Source organism: Armigeres subalbatus, chromosome 2 (genome assembly GCF_024139115.2).
Source record: "Armigeres subalbatus isolate Guangzhou_Male chromosome 2, GZ_Asu_2, whole genome shotgun sequence".
NCBI classification, from domain to species: domain Eukaryota; kingdom Metazoa; phylum Arthropoda; class Insecta; order Diptera; family Culicidae; genus Armigeres; species Armigeres subalbatus.
The window spans coordinates 93,059,443-93,085,291 of NC_085140.1; the positions used below are offsets into that span (position 1 = coordinate 93,059,443).

At 40.7% G+C, this 25,849-nt stretch overlaps 1 protein-coding gene across 1 annotated transcript; it reads right to left on the reverse strand.

Annotated features, from left to right (window-relative positions):
* Positions 1-2,036: 2,036 nt before the first annotated feature.
* LOC134210004 (ARF GTPase-activating protein Git) lies at positions 2,037-25,511 on the reverse strand. Its single transcript, XM_062686030.1, has 6 exons — positions 25,253-25,511; positions 24,097-24,779; positions 23,782-24,024; positions 23,467-23,712; positions 3,986-4,164; positions 2,037-3,887 (listed from the first exon to the last, which is right to left on the reverse strand). Exons 1-6 carry the CDS (start codon positions 25,308-25,310, stop codon positions 3,230-3,232), a joined length of 2,067 nt encoding a protein of 688 aa, XP_062542014.1. The 5' UTR covers positions 25,311-25,511; the 3' UTR covers positions 2,037-3,229.
* Between the last annotated feature and the right edge of the window lie 338 nt (positions 25,512-25,849).

The following is a 25,849-nucleotide window of genomic DNA, read 5'->3' on the forward strand; positions in this document are numbered from 1 at the left end:
TTACTAATTTCTTCTACCAAACCATCCTTTTATTTTCTAGGAAAATAAATAAAACATGATAAAACTATATTACTATTTGTTTTATCATGGAAAATACAAGTTTTGTAGAATATGATTGTATTACTTCATTAGTAGTAACAAAGCACTATTTTGGCACATTCGGCAATTAACTGTTATCCAATGTAACTATGTAGAAATAGTAAATACTTTCATGATATATTTGCTACAATAATTACTGTATTTGATAAAATGTATGTAGGTATATATGTATGCGTGTGACAGAAATGTTTGAGCTCGTAGAGAAGAACACAACACTGATTGATTGTCTTTAGATCATTAACCATAAACTGATTAGGATTTACGCTAGTCGTCAACAAAGTGGGATTTTAAGCGCCCTTCGACCTACCAAAGTTTATTTGCTTAATTTAATTTTACCGATTACAATCTGTATCTAAAATAGTTGGTTTTGAAACGTAAGCTGTAATTAAATTTTAAAATAAGAAACTGTTTCATAGTTGGTGAAAACATTTGTACTCTAACTTTTGAATGCAGAGACTTATCGTCAGGAAACATGTTGGTTGATTTCAACCTTAAAAATATCAAATATCAAATAGTTTCCACGAGCAATTTTGCAACTTGAAAGTTTGCTCCGACTAAAATTAAAAACTTTATGTTGAGTAAGTGGAAAATGCTGCTAAATACAAAAGAGTGTTAAAGAGATTTACTCAAACGATTGTTAATATTTTTTTTGTGTACGTGAACAACTAGGGGAGCAAAGGCTCATGCAAGATTGCTTCACTGCCAACATCGGAATATTCGGAATGCTACAACTGTATAAATGATCTGGAGTCGGTTAAGAGAACGACAGAGAACAAGAAAACAACTATACGTGTTCCAGTGCACATGCCAAGTGTGTGATAAGTAGTATTGTAAAATGTTATTAGCATTCATTTGAGCAATTTTCAAAGAACTTTTTTCAGAAGTGAGAAATCAATTCATGAGTTATGACGAATTTGTAGCGCTTAAGTTCTCTTATGACTTTGTCTAACGGGATACAGATATGTTTTCTAAGGCGCCATAACCAAAATGTCATTTAAATAAAACCTGATTTGTCTCAAGTTTTGTAAGGTACAGTGGGGTAAGTGAAAAAAAAACTCAAATAGGTATTACGATGATAAAGCATAGGATTAATCCATTTCACTTCACAATCATATTTTTAAAATACACAAATAATTCACAAATAATAAACTATATGCACGAGGTTCTTAAAAATGCCTAAATTTATATTCTTTCGAAAGCTTTCGGCGAGTATAACAAATTCTTCAGAAAGATGAACCCTTCGTTAGTTATACATACACGAAATCATTTTAATGGACCCCTCGATTTTTGTCAATTCTTGACTCACCAAAACTGTCATAACTCCAACATAGAGATCATCATAGAGATCAGTATATCGTTGGAAAGAGGAAAAGTGTATCCTCAATTTGCAGTAATTAAAATAGAACCAGCAGTATTGAATTTGGGCGCCATCTTGGATTTCTTTTTGAAAAGTATTTTTCCGCCAGGTTCGCAACCACCGATTTCGAATATTAATACATCGATGGAAAGCTTAGCTTATTTTGTGCATTGTGTCCAAAAATCTCAGGTGTATATTTCTTCTATCGAAAGTTATGTACGATTTACCAATACCAAAATTATTGAATTATTTAATACAATAACTTGAATACGGCTGCGTTATGCTCAAAACTTTTGAGCCCTTCAAATAAAATACTGTTGTAGATGTTTCTCATTTTTGAAACATATTTGGCTTAGAATAGTGTATGAAATCAAGGAACTGACGTCGTAGTACAATATTAACCATAAAAATAATGTTCGTTGGTCAGATGGCCCTTTAAAAAATAATTTGGTAAATCGTACATAACTTTAGATAGAAAAAACATACACCTGAAATTTTCGGACACAATGCACAATATATGCTAAGCTTTCCACCAATACATTGATATTCAAAATCGGTGATTGAGAACCTGGCGGAAAAATAGTTTTCAAAAAGAAATCCAAGATGGCGGCCAAACTCAATATGGCTGCTTCTATTTAAATTATTGCAAATTGGGGATACACTCTTCCTCATTCCTACGATATGCTGATCTCTATGATCGGTTGCGAAATGTTGGAGTTATGATAGTTTTGGTGAGTCAAGAATTGACAAAAATTGAGGGGTCCATTAAAATGATTTCGTGTTTAACTAACTAATCTTTCTGAAGAATTTAACTCGGATCCTTAATATACTCGCCAAAAGCTTTCGAAAGAATATAAATTTAGGCATTTTTAAGAACCTCGTGAAAATAGTGGCCCGGTCTCAGCGAGAATTACTCAATACAAATTTTTATAGAATTTTGTTCGCAGGCATATGAAGATTGGATAGATCTGGGAGGGAGCTCTCGATACTACACATCAAATAAATAAATACTGTCGTCAGGCTACAAGCAAATTTTCAAAAAGAATAAACAATCAACGTAGGCGCCACCTGAAAAGACTAAATTTTGTTTTGTGTGTTATTGTTGTTATACCGCCTTGGAAAATTTTCTTGACGAGAGTTTTATTCTCGGCTCACACTGACATGTCATGACAGCTAGATTTCGGCTCGGCTTGACACACACATTTTTTGAATCTGTTTCTCCCTCCCAGGGATAGATGATTCGTTATGTCATAAACATCATCATATGCAATATTGTATTCAACTTTTATGACCTCATAAGCATTGAACATGCACTATACTGTCGTGAATCGCATATTTGTCCCATATGAATAGGAAACCCAGCAAAGATGGGACAGATATGCGATTCAAGGCAGTATAATACCCTTTACACACTTACCCCACTGTACCTTATGTTTTCGTGGTATTTTTTTTTACAAAAAGTTAGATTTCGAAAAGTTAGATTAAATTGTATTGGCACTGACAAGTTCACGGCAGGACCTCTGTTAATGATTAAAGTGGAATCTATTTTCACCGTTAAGTGGAACCCATTACAGTCTATTTGATACAATAAAAAATCCGCAAAATAAAACTCATCAAATCCTTTGAATTGGTCTAAGGACGTAAAACACTTCCGACTAGTTCTATTGGAAGCACACTATCAAATTAAAAGGTATGTCGTATGTATAAATATTGGTCAATCGCCGTACCGAAAAAGGTGCGTGGTTGGTATGTAATTTTTGCTTCTCTATAGTCTCAAGTTTGCTGAAAATGGGTGATCAATATCTTGGTGGACATGGCCAAGTCATAAGCACAATTCCGAACTTGTTCCATGTTCAGTTTGATACTGTCGGACAGCACCGACTGGTGACTGCCTTCCTCAATGAACGAACGCTGTAACCGTGTGCATTCGGTTTGAATTAGATTTGTGTTGTAATTCAGCTGCTTAAGCGCATTGCGGAGAGTTTCTTCGCGCATCGTCGGCGGGAATATGGCAATAAGTTCGGCCACCGCCAGCCGTATCCGTTCGGCACATGGAACAAACGCGTCCGTTTTCGCGAGGTCCTGCATCGCAGCGAACAGTTCCTTGATCCGTCTCGCTACCAAATCGGTGCGCTTCTTCACCTCATCGAACAGCGGCAACTGAGAGTGGCTTCCACTGCCCGAAGTGTTGAGGTCCGAGCCGGCACTATTATTTTTGCTGGATCCGCCCGCGACTGAGGAGCTATTGTTCACGGCCAACGGTGCCATCGAGTATAAACTTTGAGTGATTGGGGGACGGTTTTCGTCCCGCTGTAGCTGCCGTGCTTCGTACATACTCACCGGTCGCTTGCCATACTGTCGTCCATCGGACGTTGGTTCGGATTCATCCGGGTTGCCAGTGGGAGATCCGTTCAAGTGACTGTCGATTCGTCTGTAAGAATTTAGTGAAGAATGATGGATATTTCATTCAAGTAACTATTCATTAATGAGTAATAAAAAAAACTGCAAACTCGATAACGAAATACTTACAACTGCACATCGTATTCCTTCGAGTCGATATGCGACTTGAGTTGATTGTTTTCGCTGGCCAGCTTCTGTATCAGCTCGCGCAGCTCGTGAATGGTCGATTCCTGATCCTGCAACTTCTGCCGGAGGGTCTCGACCTCGACATTCGAGACAACACTGGGTGGTGATTTGTTCACCAGTGCCTTCCGGAAATAGGACAGTCGGTGCGTATCAGTTTGGTCGGTTATGCAGTGTTATGGTTATTAGTTTCAGCTTTATGCTCACGAGTTAGGGAAGTTGAGTAAAAATGGACGTGGGTGATACAAACGGATTATAAGAAATCTCACTGCAACAGTTGCGTTGTTAGTAACACGTATATTCTTTGGCTTTCTCGTTCCACAGACATAGGTTAGTGAGCTATACAAGTTTCAACAAAATCAACGGTTAACAGGCGGTTTAGCTGCAAACTACAACTGGCTACAATGAGTTTCGTTAATGTCACAAAAAATGCGCGTACATAAAGAGGTTAGGATAAATAGTAGGGAGATAAACGGCTTTGTTTTGTTCTATTATTGTCAGGAGTTTTCTATCGATGAATGTTTCGAAAATTTGACTCACATGCTAACAAGATAATGATCATATCAAAATTTAACTCAAGAGATGTTAGAAAACCCCTATCGATAATAGAAATAAGCCTAGATTTGATCAGTTATATTCTATATGATGTATGATGCAAAATACTCATGTACATTTTTGACTAATAAATATCTACTATATTAAACGTTATAAGTCTGGACGGCATTATGTGATTAAACAAGTGAGTACGATTTTTTTATTCGTTAAATTTGAAGTGATTTTGTTAGGCTTCAACTTAGCACTGGTTAACTAGCACTGGTCTAACCCGAGGTTATTCAACCGACAAACCCAACCCATGCGCCAGTGCCCGCCATGTGCAATAACCGAGGTGGCAGCCACGTGGAAGGAGCATTTCGAAGATTTGTTGAACGGTGAAAATGAAGGTGCATTAAGGAGTAGGATGGACATAGTCGGCGACGGTCAAGCTGTGGAACCACCAACGCTGGACGAGGTTAAAAAGGCTCTAAACGAGCTGAAAAACAGTAAAGCTGCTGGGAAGGACGAGATCCCGGTCGAGCTTCTTAAACACGGAAGTGAGCAGCTGCATCAATCAATCCACCACATTATCCAGAAAATATGGGAGGATGAAGAACTGCCTGCCGGCTGGTTGGATGACCTCATATGCACAATCTATAAGAAAGCGCACAGACTAGAGTGTGCCAATTACAGAGGGATCACCTTCTGAACTCGACGTACAAAATCCTGTCGCGTATCCTGTTTAACAGACTGAGACCACTTGAGGAGTCCTTCTTCGGCGAATACCAGGCAGGTTTTCGTGAAGGCCGATCAACGACGAATTAGATGTTTAGCCTGCGGATGATCCTTGATAAATTCCGGGAGTACAACTTGCAGACTCAACATCTGTTCATTGATTTCAAAGCAGCATAAGATTCAGTAAAGAGAAAAGAGCTGCGGCAGATAATGTCCGAACATGGTTTTCCGGCGAAACTGATAAGACTGATACGTGCAACGCTGGATGGCTCGAAATCAAGTATTCGGATTGCAGACGAAGTGTCGACCTCGTTTGTGACCTTAGACGGATTGAAGCAGGGTGATGCACTTTTGAATTTATTGTTTAACATTGCACTTGTAGGCGCTATTGGGAGATCTGGCGTGCAGAAGAACGGCAATACCATCACACGGTCGCATATGCTCCTGGACTTTGCGGACTACATTGACCTCATTGGAATCGATCGCAGAGCAGTAGTGGAGGCTTTTGTCCCACTGAAGAGGGAGACGACGAGGATAGGCTTAACCATTAACTCTACCAAGACAAAGTACATGGTGTCAGGTAGAGATAGATGAATACCTAGTGGTGTTGGTGCTGAGGTAGTGCTTGATGGGAATGTGTTTGAAGTTGTTGAAGAATTTTTATTTAACTTGGAACGCTTGTGACATGCGACAATGACGTTTCCCGTGAAGTGAAAAGACGTATTGCTGCTGCGAATATGGCGTTTTACGGATTACGTAACCAGCTTAGGTCCCGATCGCCATCAGCGAGAACAATCTGGGCGAACTGCGCACCCAGAGAAAACAATGGATCGCCGATGAGACCTGGAGGAAGATAGAGGAGCGAAGAGAAGCCAAAGCCGCGATAGAGCGATCAAAACCCAGAGGAGCCAAAGTCTTAACCCGTCAACGATAGTCGGCTCTTGAGAAGGAAGTAAAACGCTCATGTCGACGGGACAAGCGAGCGTGGGCAGACTCTATGGCCGACGAAGGAGAGAGAGCCGCCACAACCGGGGACATTCGCCTCCCCTACGATATCTCACGACGCTTAAGCGGGGCGAAAATGAATGCAACGATGCCTGTGAAAGACGTGAATGATCAGTTATTGATCGACCCAACTGACCAGCTGAAACGCTGGTTCGAGTACTTCGAAAAACTTTTTCAAGTGCCAGTCAGGTCATCACCACCTCGGCATGATCTACCTAGGATCCGACGTATAACACGCGTCAACACGTCAAAGATCCATCACTGCTAGAGATTCAAACACCCATTCAAAGCATGAAATCGAATAAAGCCCCAGGAGTCGATCGCATATCAGCCGAGATAATAGAGGTAATAAAATATAGAGGACGATTGTCGCTGCAGTTCCCTTTGTTATCGTTCCCAAACATGTTGGGTACCTATCTGTCAAAACGTACTGATTTTTCCTTCGTTGATATTTAGTGCCCTATCTTCGCCAGCAAAAGATGTTTCGCCAGTGACGACAGCGACAATCGTCCTCTATAGTTTATTACCTCTATTGCCGAGATGCTCAAAGCTGACCCCATGACATCCGCTCAACTACTGCATCGTTTATTTCGTAATATCTGGAACACCGCAACTTTCCCGGTCGACTGGATGCAAGGTATCTTAGTGAAGGTGCCCAAAAAGGGTGGCCTGACTGTATGCGATAACTGGCGAGGCATTATGTTTTTGTGTACCGTTCTCGAAGTTCTATGCAAAATTATCCTAGCCCGGATTCAGAAGAAGATCGATGCGACTCTCCGACGGCTGCCGGATTCCGTGCCGGGAGATCCTGTGTGGACCATATTGTCACGCTCCGCATCATTCTGGAGCAGGTCAACGAATTCCAAGAGTCCCTTTACTTGGTATTCATTGACTACGAAAAAGCTTTCGACCGTCTCAATCACGAGAATATGTGGGGCGCCCTGAAACGCAAGGGGGTTCCTGAGAAAATCATCGGCCTCATCGAAGCACAGTACGAGGCCTTTTCGTGTAGAGTGCTGCACAATGGGGTCCTGCCAGACACTATCCGGGTCGTAGCTGGTGTGAGGCAAGGATGTATTCTATCACCGTTACTGTTCCTCATCGTAATCGACAAGATTTTGGTAGATGCGATTGACCGTGAAATAAACCGCGGGCTGTTATGGCAGCCTATAACCATGGAGCACCTAAACGACTTCGAATTGGCTGATGACGTTGCACTCCCCGCGCAACGGCGCTCTGATATGCAGAGTAAGCTCAACGACCTTGCCGAGCGCTCCTCTTCGGCAGGTTTAGTCATCAACGTCAACAAAACCAAATCGTTGGATGAAAACACGGTGACTCCTTCTAGTTTCACAGTAGCCGGGCAACCAGTGGAGAATGTTGAAAGCTTCCAATATCTTGGTAGCCAAATGGCGTCAGACGGCGGTACCAAGATCGACATAGGCGCACTGATCAAGAAAGCAAGGGCTGCCTTTTCAACTCTAACGTGAAATCTGTGCTGTTATACGCTAGCGAAACATGGTGTGTCAGTGGAGAACACTCAGGTGTTCATTAACAGATGCCTGCGGTATATAATTCGGGCCTGGTGGCCTCACAACTGGATCTCAAACAACGAGCTCCATCGTCGTTGTCACCAGAGGCCGATAGCAAAAGATATTCGGGATCGAAAGTGGGGCTGGGTCGGCCACACTCTACGTACGGGCGGATACGAAATATGTAAACAAGCACTAGACTGGAACCCAGCGGGACATCGCAGCAGAGGCAGACCCAGAGGCTCATGGCGGCGAAGCTTCAATAAAGAAATAAAAGAACTTGACCGAAATCTAACCTGGCAAAAGGTTAAGGCGATAGCCGGGCAACGCTCAGAAGGAGATCTCGTCGGCCCTTTGCACCACCGGAGAGCTTTCGGGGTTTTCGAGCGAAAAGTGCTGCGTACAATACTCGGAGTCGGAGGGAAACTAGAAAATGGTTGCGCAGACGCATGAATCATGAGCTGTATCAAGTATGCAAAGAAGAAAATATTGTGAATCGTATAAACTACGGCAGACTTCAATGGGCTGGTTACTCAGTGCGAATGTCAGAAGAAAGAATAGCGAAAACAATATTCAACAGAGAACCAGATAGGGGCCGACGTCTTCTTGGAAGGCCACGAACACGCTGACTTCACGCGGTGGAATCGGACCTGAGGACCCTGAACGTTCGGGGAAACTGGAGGAAACATCGCCCAAGACCGACGATTATGGAGCACTACAATACGCCAGGCATAGGTGTATCGACGCTGTAGCCAACCAGGTATCCAGGTAGGTAGCAGCATGCTGATCAGAAACACGATCAAAAGCGCTCTAAGCAATTCATATTTTTCCGGTCACTCTACTCGTAGAATAATCCCAACTGCCTTGTCTATTCGTCTGATAAGATTTATTAGGAGCTTCACATTGCATTGTGAGCCTAATTTAAAGCAGGATATTTTGGGTCGAAAAATACGTTCGAACTTTTTCAATGTCCAGTTTAAAAAGGGAAATCTTACTCATTATATTCAGCTGTTTGTAGGTAGGGGTAGAAAATTGTCACAAAAGTCATTTTGTGTTGTCAAGTTGATTCTTCATCAATAAGGCCGATACAAATATTAAATTTATTTTATGTCCGACAGCTCTTGAAAAGTACGAGGGGGGGAAATAAAAAAACTAGCAAGGAAACAAAAAAAAAGTTCAAAATGCAAATAATCCATGGAAAATTTGAAATTTTAATGGAAAATGATAGCAAAGAATCTTTAGAGAATGCAAAGGATATGAATATTTGTAGCATATTTATCCAGTAGTGAATTTAGCATAAACTTTATAAAAATAACTTTTAGAATTAGATGCTTTTGTTTAAATCAAGTCTGAAACTCAAACTGGTTGAATCAATAAGGGCAATGGTCAGATGTACTTTTGAAATCACAGATGTGTTGTCTGAGCCTGGCTGTTTTATAAATTTCTTGCATAGGTTTGGAATTGCAGGCTTCCCGGACTATATGGAATACATGTGAAGTCTGAAGCAGAATCGATGGAGCACGTCATATCAGCCCATGTCCCTCAAATTATTGGAATGCCATGCTACTTGTTGGTGGCATAGATACAACCTCGGGTCAACCCGTAAAGAGGATGCAATGGACGCTAAACTCACCCATGCAAGAGTTGTAAGGAAGTAATTTCGGCTCATGCACGGCGATTGCTGCCTGGGCGCTTCCAAACCCCCGCATGATCTGCGATGTCTTCTCGGGTATCTAGTTGCAGCTTTTCGTTTACCTTACTCCATGCAAAGGTACGAAACACTGAAAACAACCTAGATTTTTGAGACCTACAACAGTTCCACTTGTTTTATGAAAAATAAAACATTCTTCCAAACAAGTTCTAAAATAAATCTCCATTACTTTGTAAAAATAGCTATTCAAAGTTACACAATACATTGGCTTAGATTGGTTTCCTTCTCAGTAGTCAGCACCCATGTACATGTGGCATTCATCAAGTGGGATCCAATTTTCACACACTCACTCTTGTGTTCTGAGCTTTAGGCCCAATGCCCTAAGGTACCCAGCATCAAATATAGTCGTGCACACGACACACGTATATGTGTGCATTAATACTCTATTTGATGCTGGGTACCTTGCGTGGACGCGGTGTGCACGCAGCCTAAAAAATCGACCCTTAGGGGTACATAGGGCCAACGTAAAAGATCTCCATCCTTGACTTGGCCCAAGTCTGATTTCTATCTACTGCGTTCATTCTTCTGTTAGGGTTTCATCGCCAGGAGATCCTAGCTCTGCCTCTTCTGCGATGTCCTGTCTAGCGCTTGCTTGGAGATTTCGTCTCCGTTCTTATGTGGTGCGTGGCCGGCCTATGTTCGTTCATACTGTGGAGTTGCTGTTGATATCGAATTTCGATGGCATAGTCGATGGGGCTCAGCATTCGGGATCCAGTTGTAAGGCCACCAGGTCCGAGCTGTAAAACGTAGACATCGGTTGATGAATACTTGCAAATCTATGTGATCTCTGCTAATACGCACAAAGTCTCACTGGCCTATAACAGCACAGATTTCACGTATTCGAGGTTAAGGGCATTGCCTAGACCGATTGAATCTCCATGTTCTATTTTGCTTGTCCCGCCACCCGACATTGGCTGGCTTTGGTTTTCGACCTTCTTTCCACTGTTTGTCCATCTACCGTGGAGTTGGAGTTATTCACATCTAATGATTTGGTCTTGTTGACGATGATGAGTGGGAGCGTACGACCAGGTCATTCAGTACATGGTAGAGCGATGTTGCATTGGTAGATCATTATTATCATCTGGATCGAAGGTATTCGATTGTTCTATGGTGGTGGGCTGGTAGAGTGGCCAATGATTTCCTCGATTACGATGGGCAATAGCAACAGAGACAGTGGCGTAGCCACGGGGGTGGTTTTGGACATAACCTCCCCCCCCCAAAGACAAAATTTTCAGAACAAATTTTTTTTCGAAAAAAAAAATATGTTCGGAGAACCCCTCCCAGACCAATTTTCTGGCTACGCCACTGAACAGAGATATAATACATCCATCCTTGCCTTACGCTAGCGACTCCATTGTGCAGGACTCTGGATTTTGTCTAGACTTCCCTTGCTTCTAGGGACGTCCTGCAGTTTTTTTTGTGATTCAGATGATTGAAGGCTTTTCCATGGTCAATCAGTAACAAATAGAGAGACTCTTGAAATCCATTGACCTGCTCCAGGATGACGCAAAGCTTTGTAGTATGGTTCTCACTTGATCATCCGGAATCCTGCCTGCTGTCGTCGGAGACTTGTCAACCTTGTCAACCTTTCCCTATATCCGAATAGAATAAGTCGTCAAAAGTTGAAGAATTTGTGCTAAGATCGAGCAACGTTTCAGCTGATCAGTTAGATCGGTCAGTGATTGACATGTCGCGTCTTTCCCTGGCATCCACGGATTTGTCCTTGTTCCAATCAGGCGTCGTAAAATATCGAACAGTAGGCGATGATCGCCGGTTATTTCGACTTTCTTCCCACCGCCTATCTTGTCTGCAGCCAGCAACTTACTTTTTTAGAACCGCTTTTAGTTGACATCGCGTTTGACTATCATCGTCTAATTCGCGAGATCCGGCAACGCATTGCTCGATTTCTGCGGCGGGAGGAGATGCTCGGGTAACGAATCAACATAGACCAACTAGATGATCCAGCTGTGAAGAGATCGTTCGTTGAAGCACTTGAAACTCGGGTAGTGGATATTCTGGAAGGGGGCGGCGACGAATGCTTTATCGAAACCTACGAGAACAACTTTGATGAACTGCGCACTCAGCGAAAAGAATGTATTACAGAAATTATTATGATTACCCGTCGGAAGATTGAGGAGCGTAGAAAAGCAAAGGCTGAGGAACGAGAAAAATCAGAGGAGTAAAGAATCCCACAACGATTTGTATCTCTGTAAGTGGGAGTCGGGCGCTGCTGGAGACAGGAAAGGCGGGCATGGGTCGACTTCCCTACCGATGAAGAAAGGATGGCTGCTGCAACTGGATATTATTGCTTCAATTACTCACTGACTTGGACAGCTGAAAAGTTGGTTCGGGCAGTTTGAACAGCTTCTTAAAGTCCCAGTTTTCTTCAAAAAGCAACCATCCGAGGCATAAAATCTGAAGGGGCCCCCAAGGTCGATCCGCTGTCGGCGTAGGTGTTCAGGGCTGACCCTATGCTGTCTGTGCCAATGTTGTAGCAACTATGATGCAATATTTTTCACCGCTCTGAATCATTATGAAGCAGGTAAAGAAGTTGGAATTGGCCTAAGCATGCAAGGGATTTTTAGATAGGATCGGAAGTTTGTCAGACCCCATTTGGATAGTCGCTGATGTGAGGCAAGGATGCATTTCATCTCCACTGTTACTTCTCAATCTATGAGATCTTAGTGGGTGCGATTGACCGTGTGTTTAACTATTGTATTTATTTGACAGGCTCAGGCGGCGCGATTGACCGTGTACCATACCGTAATCGATTCTGATTTGGCTAATGAACACGAAATACTATATTAGTGCTGTGACGCTCTTTTGTGCGGAGTGGATTCAACGAGCTGGCCGTATGCTTCTTTGTGGCGGGTCTCACTATCAACGTCAGCAGGACCAGGTAGTTGAGTGTCAAACTGGAACAGCCCCTCAAAGTTTTCAGTAGTCGGACGATCGTAGGATTTCAATATCATCAATATCTCTTTCAATTTCTATCAATATCTATATCATCAGATGGCTAAATTGGGATCGACATGGAAGCACGAGTCAGAAAGGCTGGCTACCTTTGCGAGTTTTCGAAATATTTTGAGACTCAACCGGATTCATCCATCCACCAAAATTCGAATGTACTACACGAAATACAACACGTGTTGTATATAGGCAAAGATAACGAAGATGATGTCTTAAATTTATAATTCTGACGACCTTACAGCTGGATATCGGACACATAAAAGCCATCAAATACCAATAAAAAAGATGTTTAAGAACGTGGATGGAAATGGGTCGGTCACATATTGCAAATGAGCTTAGACGGAATCTGTAAGCAAGAGTCCCCTTAATATTCGTGACCTGATAGGATATAGAATATTTATGCCAATAGAGATATATGCTCGTATTTTTATTAAATACTCTTGGCGACAAATTTATGAACTATAAATGATATATTTCGCACCAAGATACAAACAGTGATGCATAATGTTCAAAATTTAAAAAAAAATTAAAACCCCACAAAAAAAATTTTTTTTCGCCCCCTCAATATTTTTGGAAAGCTGAAGGGGGTGGGGACTGGGCGGTTGACATAAAATAGATTTAATATTTGTATCGGCCTAATGTGCTTTTTATCATAGGGGAACTGTTCCGATCTCCATCTCACTGAACATATATTCATCTCATTCATCGCGAAACATAGAAACACGGCACCAATTTCATTGCTTCTTTTTGTCAACATGTGTGCTCACTGCACAAAAATAAGAAATAAATCAAATACCTTTTCTTTGCTTTGTTTATGATGGGATGAATATCGGAGCCATTAGATGAAATCCAGGAACACTTCCCCTCTATGGAAATAAGAACAGTAAATAAAGGCATCTAGCTTGATTCTTGAAAATTAGTTTTATGAATCATTTGATAAGAAAATGCGCCAAGTTTAGACCCGCGTCAAATATAGTAGGAACAATGCCTTTTCAGCTGATTGGAATTAGGACCATACAAATGCACAGGTTTGTATTAACTTTTGGAACGAAATTCTATGAATGCATCCCAACATTATTGATTTTCAATTGTACATAAAAAATGACGCTATACAGTGAAATGTCACCTTCATAACACACTTTTCAGGTTTATTAGACACTAGAAGACCCGACGAATTTAGTTTCGCCAAAAAATGGATTTATTCTCTGCTTAGTTCTCGAGTTTCCGAAGGAGAGAAGGGTCTCGAACCATCTTAAGAACCTTCCCCGGCCCCAAAAACCACTGCATACAAATTTTCAAGCCAATCGGTCCAGTAGTTTCGGAGTCTATAAGGTTCAGACAGACAGAAATTCATTTTTATGTATATAAGTAGAGTAGATATCGCATTGCCTTAGGTGAACGAAATATGGGCACAGCACGGTACTGAGTGTTGGCTTCATGACCAACATTCCTTGACTACTAACAGTGAGGCTTATAAACATTTTCTTATCGATGAAAAATAGCGCCTTTCGACTTTTCGCAATTCTTCAAATGTGTATTTGTCAGAGGGGTGTAAGTGACATTTTGATCAAAAATGAGTTGACTACAGCAAAAAATGCTTTGATTCTCGAGCTTTCCAGCAATATGTTGATAGGGGAGGACGGGGCAAGATCGCCACCCAGAGCACCCCTTAATTTAACCGACATTGTGCTTTTTTCTCTCCAAATAACTATGCACACTGTTAGACTATAGTCCAACAAAAGACTTAACATTAAATTAGCAATCATTGGTGAAAACTTGGGTTTTCTTATAAGAAATCAACATTAGAAAATAAATTATTTAAACACATAGGGTAAAATGCCCAATAGTGGACCCCCTTGTAGCGGAAATATGCCCTTCCAGTCATACGGAGTAGAAATTTTCAACATATTAATTCTGCTTGATATCTAATAACAAGTTCTGCATCTCCTCTTCACGATCCATACATAAAACACTCAAATGCACGACGTTATTCGTTGAAATTAACATTTTAAAGTCTGACTGAATTCGCCCTATAGTAGACCCCCTGGGGGTCCATAATAGGAAATTGCACTTCATTTGATTTTCATTTTCATGTTTCGTTTCGGGACGTTCTTCTGCCCTATTATGGACCCCCCAAAATATTCCTATAATGGACACTCTCGTGTTTATTTTTTATAGAATAAAAAAAAATCATCTAATTTTACTTTCCATAGCATTTCCAATGCATGTAATCAAATCATAGGACTGTAAGGTAGGTTCTCCCGATGGAATTTCATAGCATAATGTATACATTGTGCTGTAATAATGCAAAAATGGCTGGAGGGTCCACTATTAGTTGGGGGTCCACTATTGGGCACTTTACCCTAAACATTTTTTAGTGAAAATCTTAACCAAGCACACATATTATGTGTAACGATGTGTGAATCGAGTTAGCATTGATCTGAGATGAGATGTGCCATGGTATCGAATCGGGACCATTTTTGAACCAGTTCCTGATAGGTTGATTTTGAGTAGAGTAGAGTGGGGCAAGAGTGCGCGTGGGGTAAGAGTACGTTTTCGATTTTTTGAAGTAATAAAAAAAGATAAACTAGCAACACTGCAACATCAGTTTGACAGGTATTCTGGCCAACTATTATCATGTGTAATTGTAAACGATTTGAATAAACAACAAGGGAGATTTGGAGTTAGATAACTTTTTGGTCATTTTGCTAAAAATAATTGGGTTTCCGCAACTAGTATTTCATTACCATATATACGTTCAATCAGGTGAACATTATACCATTTCGATAACCTATTGTATAGAGTACTTTATGGTACAGAACACCAATCCGGTTGGTTTTCCAAGAAGTCAAAAGCATTACTTGAATAATTTTTGGGACTGTGGGGTAAAAGTACGCAGGAACCGGTGGGGCAAGAGTACGCATTTGAATCTTCGAGTTATGATGTCAAACCCGTATCTCCGGCCGAAATAAGACTTCTTCCAAAGCGTAAAGATCCACAACTAAGAAAAAAGGGACAGAATTCGAAATTATCACAAGTTTTTAGGATAAGTTGAAGTAATTCGGTGTTAGAAAGGACTTAGCGAACAAAGCACTGAAGCGAAATAATGAAATTGTATCAGGACTTGTTGTACACCTAAACATAGTACGAAAACACAATTTCATCTAAATTATGATTTCATTTAATCAAAAGAAACATTCATAAATTACGCAACGTTTAGCTGGGAGGGGTTGCGAGATGTGTGATAATCCATATAATTTCTAGAATATTCATACAAATAGTGTAAGCACAGACAAACAGACATAACACTCGTCAAATTTCCATCGTTCACTGATTTACTGGTCAATTCAAAAAATCATTAGTTAGCCAATCGATCAATCGTGGCGCGCGCATCGTTTTTGCTCGAGTTTGACGTTTGCTCACTACCGCCATCTGGTTCGTGATTTGCTCAACTAACTGAAATCAACAGATGTCGTTAGTGTTGGAACGACGATGAATTTGATGATTAAATGTTCAATGTGTTATGTCTGTTTGTCTGTGGTGTAAGATAGGGGGGAGGGTGATGGAATTGCCAAGTTTTACGTTACGTGATTGGTGGACTTTCTTTAAGGAAAATGCCTTAGTATACGCCACGCGAAACCTGATATATATTTTTACCTCTGTAGTTTTTTGTATATATAAAAAAACAATGGTTTTCGTATGAAAGTGCACATTTTTAGGACCCCCTCCCCCTTTAAGAGTTACGTAATCTTTTAACATTCCCTAATATATGCTCAGTAAACATCAATTAAATGTTAATAACTCTTATTTGTGTTAATATATACTCAAAGCACATGATTGGATAAATGCGTACTCTTACCCCACCCGATGCGCACTTTTACCCCACCGGTGGGGTAAGAGTGCGTTTTTCACTTGTCTTGAAATAAGGGTTCTACTAAAACGAATCTCAATAATTTCAATATTTTTTCACTGGGTAACATAAAGGAAGAGTATATGAATCATCGACACTGATTTGTTATGCAGAAGCTTGCTTCATAAGGGTCACATGATCGATTGAAAACTAAGTGCGTACTCTTGCCCCACTCTACTCTACTGCGTACGTACACGTTCGTTTGCCTAAGCACGGAAGGGAAGCTCCTTCTAATACCGGCAGTGTTGTCAAGAATGATTATAGTTTCTGCACGGTGAAAACTCAGGAAAAAATATCATAAAAAATTCAAATATATATTGTTTACCGCCACAACTTCTTTTGAGTAGTGCTATTATAATGAATAACTGTAAGAATCCTTAGAGCTGCCAATGGAATGAATCAAATTTGTTGAAATTAGTGGCGTATCAGAGATCTCGTCATTTCACAACACATGTTAGAACATACAAGTAAAATTACAGTTAAAACGAGCCATTTATTATGCGAATTGAAGCCGCTCGATGAACATATGGTTCAATAAAAACAGAATCAAATCATGTAATAAAAAAACAACATTTCTGACAACACCGGTCGGGACGGCGATGGTAGTGGCTAAAAAACACAACTGGGGACTAAGCAAGAATGAAGAAGAAAAATAAGAAGCCAGTTGGCACGTCTCATCTCATTGATGCACCCCTCGTACAGTGAGTTGAGTGAGAAGAAACATGATGTATAACGTTGTAAAATTGATAGTCGAATAAAACATAAGTTAAGACGTATAATATAATTATCGAGTAATTATTCGTGTACATCACATTGGCGACTGGACGGGATCCGGATCATTCATAACAGAACGGATGTGGTCAGCCAACGGCGCAGAGAAACACGCAAAGTGACAAAAACCAGCGGCCAGCTGGAAGTTTTTTTTGCCGTTTTCAAGATGGCGGCGCCGACAAGCTTCCGATGTTTCGACGGAGAGTCTGAAGAATGGGAACTATATAAAGAACAGTTGGAGCAGTTTTTTGTATCCAATAAGATTGCCAACGATATGAGAAAAGCCGTTCTAATCAACCATTTGAGTGCGACGACATACAAGCTGCTGAGAGATTTGTGTACACCGCACCAACCGAAAGAAAAAGATTATGATTTCTTGTGCAAGGCTCTTTCAACGCATTTCACACCGCCGGTAATTGTTCACAAAGAAAGACGAGTGTTTTTTCGAGCGCAGCGTGGAGAAAATGGTCACGAAACTGCAAACCAATGGATAGCGAGGATCAAGAACTTGGCGGTGAATTGCAAGTTCGGAGACCAGCTGCAGAAAGTTTTGGTAAACAAATTTATAGATGGTTTGAGCGGAAAGACTTTCGATCGGGTCTGCGAAGAAGATGAGAAGCTATCGTTGGACAAGGCTCAGGAAATAGCATTGAAATACGAGCTGGATACGTATGCTAGCGTTAATTATACCAGAGGAGTACGACAACCGGGAAAGCAGGCAACGGAATATGGATCAAAGGAACCTCAACGAACGGACAAACGTTTTGATGGCGGATCAAAAAGGTGCTTAGTGTGCACCAAAATAGGCCACCAGCGAAAGGATTGTCGCTATCGGAGTCTAACATGCAGGGTATGCAATAAAAAGGGTCATCTGCAAGCGACCTGCGGCAAACAGCAAGCATTTTATATGCCAACCACCAGTCACGTAAACCAGGAAAACGATCTCGATAGTGAGTCGGAAATCCAGTTGGAACAAAATAATATCAGTGAGTCGATTTTTCTTCTGAACAAATTAAGTTTCAAAGAAGAAGAAGAATTTAAGGTAGGAGTGAGAATAGCGAATCAGACATATAACATTGAAATAGATTCAGGGGCAGGAGTGTGTTTTTCCTGATTCTTTGTACCAAAGTGCTTTGAGTAGTTATAGGCTAGAGGACACGTCTTTGAAGCTAATGCTCTATTCGGGAGGAAAATTTGATCTGCTAGGTGCTATCAAACCAGTGATTGAGTATAAGGGGATTTCCATAACAGTGTTGGTAGTAATAGTGCAAGAAGCTGGTCCTCCTTTGATAGGGAAGAATTTCATGGAAGCCTTCGGAATTCGTTTAGCACTAATAAACAAGATAATGTCAGGTACTGAACGAAAACTGATGGAATTGTTGGAGAAGTACAAAGGCCTTTTTGCCGATGAGTTGGGGAAGTATAAGTATGAAACTATTACCCTTGAAATAGAACCAGAGGCAAGTTCGATTTTCAAGAAACCTCGACAGGTTTCGTTTAAGTTCCATGGGAAGATGGTGAAGGAATTGGATGACATGGAACAGTCTGGCATTATTACGAAATGTGATAGTTCTCCATGGGGCACCCCGTTGTTACCAGTTCTCAAGCCAGGAGGAGGATTAAGGCTTTGTGGAGACTATAAAGTGATGGTCAACAAGCATATCAAGGATGTAAAGCATCCACTTCCAACGGCGGACGAAATCTTTGCAAAACTTAACGGAGGAAAAAAAATTCTAAGCTTGATCTGTCGAAAGCTTACAATCAATTTGAATTGTCTGAATCTTCAAAAGAACTGTGTGCAATTTCAACCGTGAAAGGAGTTTACAAGATGAACCGGTTACCGTTTGGTGTTAAACCGGCTTCCGGTATCATACAACGGGAACTTGAGAAACTACTGTGGTATTCCCGGAGTGCAAAACTTTTTGGATGACGCGGTGATTACGGGAGATAATGATGAGGAACATTTGGAAAGGTTCGAAAAAGTGTTCGAAGTGCTCGATAAAGCGGGTTTGAAACTGAATAGACACAAATACCAGTTCTTCAAAAATGATGTTAATTTTCTTGGATATGTAATAAATGAGAATGGGCTGAAGAAACCGGACGAACGTATCCGAGCAATACGAGACGCACCGGAGCCGAAGAATGTTAGTGAAGTCAGGGCGTTTGCTGGTTTAGTCAACTACTATGCTAACAACCGTCTAAGACGAATTAAGTACTCTCCATTTAATTCCACCAATTATTTTCGATATCTTTGCAGATACGTATTTCGACCACAACTGTGTGGTCGTCTTCAGTGTCTCGTACTTGACTCGACTTACGAGACACTGAAGACGACCACACAGTTGTGGTCGAAATACGTATCTGCAAAGATATCGAAAATAATTGGTGGAATTAAATGGAGAGTACTTAATTCGTCTTAGACGGTTGAATACATTCCACTAAAAGAGCTTAATATATTTTTCTACTATGCTAAGTTCGTGGATAATTTAGCTACGATGATGAGTCCGATCTATAAATTATTGAAAAAGGAAATAAAGTTTAAGTGGAGTGAAGAGTGCAGGATTGCTTTCAATCGAGTGAAAGCGGAAATTTGTCGTGATGTCACTTTGGCGCACTTTGACCTGACAGCGAAACTAATCCTTACGTGTGACGCCTCTAATGTAGGAGTCTCCGCTGACTTATGCCAGAAAATAAACGGAATCGAACGTCCAGTTGCTTTTGCATCCCGGATTTTACATGCTTCGGAGGTCAACTACAGTGTAATCGACCGCGAGGCACTGGCAATTATGAATGGAGTGAACAAGTACTTCTTTTATTTGGTGGGGAATATGGTCAAAACGTTTAAAGCTGCTTTGATTAAGAGTCTTTCGACGAGTAAAAAAGTAAAAATGATGTGCGAGCTATCGTGGCCAATTTTTTGATAGGCTATCGCAAAGCAACACACTGTACAACACAAGTAGCTCCTGTCGAAGCGATGTTGGGGCTAGACATGAATACATCGCTAGATCGATTCAATCCACGACAGTTATCAAACGACAAAATAACGAAAGCTTATATTACCCGAAACATCCTGAGACAACAGAAATCTCAAATAAAGAATTACGGAGGTACAAGGAATGCAACTTTCGTCGTTGGTGATAAGGTAATTGTAAGAGACTACAAGGATCTAAATAAACCAGCTTGGACTTCTGCATTAGTGCGCAATGTTTTGGGACAACGGAACTACAGGGTGGAGTTAACTGCAAACGGAAGAACGATCAAACGTCATTTGGATCAAATGAGACGAGACACTGAGACATTGGAAAAGGAAAACGAAAGACATGTTGACAACAGTAATCGTCGCAGTATTGTCGGAAATTCAGCATTCGTTCCAGTAAAGCGAATGTGGGAAGGCGTGTCCCATGGACACATGCAAGGAGATCAGTACAAAAGGCCTAATCACAAAAGGTCGAACCACAGAAGGCCGAATCACAAAATGCCGAAAATGTTCTAGCATACCACAAAAGGCCGAAAACCCAGAAGGCCGAACCACGAAAGATCGAATGATACAAAAGGCCGAATCTCAAAAGGCCGAATAACACAAAAGGCCGAATCATTACAAAAGTTTCAATCTTCCAACCAAGAGAACTTGGAATACTCGTTTACTTTTATTATGCTGCCCCATAAAGAAAAACTTGTCCACGTGTTTTGCGATGTAATTAATCTTGTTTAGTTGAAGTTCAATCTTTCAATTGAAAGAAGTGACGGTGTTTACAGAGTCAATTTAAATCCTTATACATTGCATAATGAATCAATCTTCACTGTCAAATCACAATCAAACACTGTATACATATAAATATTAGCACTTTAAAGTGCTAATGTAGTAAACTAATCATCATCAGTAGTATTGGGAAAAGTAAAATTCCCAAATCTAATGCAAGAGCCCGAGTTAAAAGCCACCGGGTTCATGGCTCACAGAATCACAGAATCGAATCTCCGATTCGCATAAATGTAGGAGTTGTGCGCTTCATGACGCATGGTTGTGCCAATAATGCGCACTACTCACGTTCTAATTGCGACATCAGAAGCTAAACAAAATCAACTTTTCCAATTATTACGTTTTTAACTAAAAGCTGTATAACTCACTGTAACGCGGTGTTCTCAATTGTATTTTATTTTCTTCTAATTTAAAAGAAACTGACTTTTGGAAAGAAATCACAAAATAATCCGAATAATCTAAATTATATTAAGTATTTGAATAAAGAAAAAGTCCGAATGAACTCGACAGACCAACAAAGTGGACCGGAGCGAGCGCTCCAAACCAAGCATTTCAAGGGACAGTGATGAAGATTTAGTCATTAGTGGTTTCGATAGAGGTTTCTGGCGGCTCAGAGATTAGGAAGGCAGAATTTTTGAAAAAGTAGATCATTAACTTTGAAATTTATGTTACAGATGTTGCATACTAAAGGATTCCATGATGTTATAATACGGTATAAGTTTTGAAATAATAAAAGTCTTACAAGGGGGGTGTAACGATGTGTGAATCGAGTTAGCATTGATGCACCCCTCGTGCAGTGAGTTGAGTGAGAAGAAACATGATGTATAACGTTGTAACATTGATAGTCGAATAAAACATAAGTCAAGACGTATACTGCCGCTAACCGCAAGTCGAGCACATCTGTATATGGACGCTCACATACAGATGTGCTCGACTTGCGGTTAGCGGCAGTATAATTATCGAGTAATTATTCGTGTACAGTACATAACATTATGTGAAGACACAGAATATTTTAGGGATATTTAAAATAATTACAGTGAATTGTTTGACTATACTTAAAAATATTTTAATAATTTATCTTAAATGGGGCAAGATGACCACCCCATTTTGAAACAATCAAAATTTGATTTTAATACACAAAATTCTAAAACTATTGCATAACCTACAATTATGATTTACTATGCGCTGAATCTGTTGAGTAACTTACATTATCAAATTTACTGAAATTCTATACTGATTTCTATTATTCAATGTGATTTTAATAGTATCAATGAAAAACAGTAACATATAGACCACAAAAAAATCTGTTGTCTAATATGGCCAATACGCATCAACTAAGCTTTCGTTTTTTGTTTATATTGGCGCTATAATACACTTCAGTTAAAAAATTGATTTTTAGAAGGGTACTCTTTTCTTGCCCCGTAGTTTATTTTAGCCAGCCAAAAAGAGCGATTTGGTTAAGTCACATTTATCGGAATTTCCGTTCTTTTCGAAATTCGCGTTCTAGTCTAAATGCTAGATAAGATGCAACAAAAAAGAACTGTCGTATTGTAATACATATACAAAAGCATGCTTGTTGAGAAGGTATAAAGTGTCTTTCTTAGGGTGCTCATCTTACCCCGTCCTACCCTATAGTTTATACGATGTTTATAAAAAATTCAAAGAAAATTAGTATTTTTTGAACTTTCATACAGTTTGTATGGAGCGAAAAAATATTGAAAAACTTTGCACCCATTTTTCTCAAAACTAACTTTTTGTCACTTACACCCCTTTGCGTTTAACCCCCTCAAATGTCATTATGCCAAGTGATTATTGGCTACACGACTCCTTTTGCCAAATGAGGTAGCCTCCGAACACTGGGTATGCTGTATTTTCCTTCAAACATCTCGCAATTTGTGTTAGTCTACAGCCCTAAATATAAGCGGCGTTCAGGAGTGTGTATGGAACATCGTCATAAAGCCACCGTTTGCTTGTGGTACGTAATCCCGGTGCGAACGGCTCAATACGATGTATGTTATTAGCATTATACTTTGTGATAATACGATTTATCGCGACCCATCTTTCGTTAGGTTTCCTGATTCAGTTCATTATTATATCTGCATTAAAAAATATCGTACTCACCCCAGCAAAACAATATTTGGCATGCTTCGTATTTCCTTACTATTAGTATATGATGTTAGTTCTAACAACTTTCGTTGTATGGACAAAAAGCTAATGATTGCACAGCATGTTATACACAATTTGAGAACGATGATTCCTAGAAAACTACGTCTAATGGCACACGAGATGATGACACAATGATTTTATCGATGCAATATATGGCTCCCTAATCCGGTTCTACATTAATATCACAATCCTTTCCCTTATCCCATCACCCCTCACACAAACACATAAACGCGTCGCATTGGAGCTCCCGAACATGCTGCTCCACACAAGCACAAGGTTTCACCCGAAGCTGTTGTTATGGTTTAGTACCGCTTTTTGACGCATCAGAAATTTTACCTGTTGCGCCACCGGTGCCAGGGCGGCATAATCATCATCCGAGGCAACCGCATCGTACAGCGGCTCATCGTCCGAAAGGTTGGACTCCCTGGTCGCTGTGTTCCGCAACTGGGACAGCGCCGACGGCAGAGGGGAATCGATGGGGCGAAGGTTGGCCATGTTTTGGCGGCGGCGCGCATCGATCAGCACGTCACTGATAAGCCCGGTGAACTCCTGCTGACTGAAGCGGGCCAACTTTTGGCGACCCTAAACGTAGAAAAATAAAGCGTGTAAGTTGTTTCCAACATTTAAAGGTACATACAATATTCATCACACCTGATTCCTTGTAGCACTCAGATGGGGATTCGTTGGAAGAAACGGTACGGCACCGGTCTCCGGATTGAGTGCACTCGTATTCCATATGGCTTCCGTTTCCCGTCGATCGACTTCGTCGTACAAATCCATCACGAGTTCTTCAAACATTCGATTGGGAATCAACTGTAGCTTGCCTCGAGCAATCTTCAAATGTTCGCTAATTTCTTTCTTTGATTGATCTGGGATAAGAAGATGCTGACCGGACTACAATGAAAACATCATTATAAAAATTGATTTGTATCTCTCTGTGAAGGAAAACCTTTCAGATCAACTTACAGCGTGATCCGGTTTCTTGCACATCAAAAAGTAGCTTAATCGATCAGTCACTTCGTACATAGCCTCTATCAATCGGTCAACAATTGCCGTCTGCTTACAACTTTTGGCCACGCCCAGAGGTGTATTTCCCTGGGAATCGAGCGCATTTACATCAGCTCCATAAACCAATAGCAGTTCCATTTGCGAGAGCTGCCCCGCTCGCGCAACAACATGCAGCGGTGTGGATCCTTTCTCTTCGTGGAAGTAGTTGGGATCGGCTCCCTGTACGAGCAGTCTCAAACTGGTTTCAAGGTTTCCGGATCGAACGCTGGCATGCAGCTGCTTGCTAAGCTCCGCTTCCAGATTTGTAGCGTTGTTTACTCCATCATCCAGGGAAGGTTTCAGGACGTACGAAAGGTTGACATGTTTGGCACGGATGAAATCTGCCTTGGTCGGGTGAAGCGGATCCTTGGCCGTTGGTTTTCGCTTCATATTTTTGGGAGCCACCGAATCCAGCAGCAGATGCTCCCACACGCTATTGGCGCCATGACTGTTGAGCTGATTGACGAACGCCAGCACCGAAGGGGACCAACTTCCTTGGCGCAGTGACTTCACTTGGGAGATGTGCCGCCCGAGACTGCGGTGAATCGAGCAACAGTCAGCACATAGTAGAATGCCCCGATTTGTAGATGCCCATGATGGATCTGTAATAGAAAAGGATATGATTTCCCTAGTAAATACATGGACAATTCGTCCAAGTTTTTATACTGTAATATTATGATTTTCTGATTGTACAGCTAAATTAAATTAATTAATCATATAAAGATTATTTCTTCAAAAGCACTAATATATTCATTCTCACTTTTTCACAGAAATTTAATAATAAATAATAAATTTTAGTTATTCTCTAATGAAGAAAGATGCAATAAAACTTTCATAAGACTTCAACTTTCATTCATAATATTCGCGTAAACATCGCAAAGCTCATAAATCTTGACAAAACCCAGATATTATAAATCTCTTGAAATCCGAAACGATTGCGAAAAGCGCAACAAGTCCATAAATAGCGATTCGAAGGTATAATATTGTTGCCCTTCGCATCTATCCGCCCGTGGGTGTGTGAATGAAAGTCCACCCTCGACGTAATGAATGAAAAGTTATTCCACCATTGACTCACCTGAGCTCCCACAATCGCCGCAGATTTCCGCCGGGATTCGTGACTTGGCGCGGGACATTTTCGGCTTGCTGTTGCTGCGGCTCAAACAGGTAAGCGCTAGTTCATGCTTCGACGCAATCTTTACGTGTTTCGGGCCTTGTTCCGCCGGGGGAAATTCACAAAATTTCGGGCGACTTGTACACTCTGCAGAGCGATGTACTGCACGGATCAAAACAAATCACTGCACTGACGGTAAGAAATCGCCATCTTTTATTTTGGTTTTTGTTGTTGTCAGATGTCAGGAGGAAGATTTTGGTGTACAATTGGAGGATTGCAAAATATTTTCCTGACGGAGCATTTCATGATTTTTTTTATATAGGGGTCTTTTACAAATTACGCAATGCTATAGGAGGAGGGAGAGAATCAGATCAAGCGTGTTTTCACAAATAATGCAAAATTTATATGAACAATAAAGAATTTTCCACGTAACAAAATGATATTAGCACTTTTAAACAATTTTTAAAAAATAAGAAAAATTTCACAAAAAACAAAAAAGCCATGAAAATTAATAAATTTTACATGAACGATAAAAGGTGATAAAAGCTTCTAAAGAAGAGG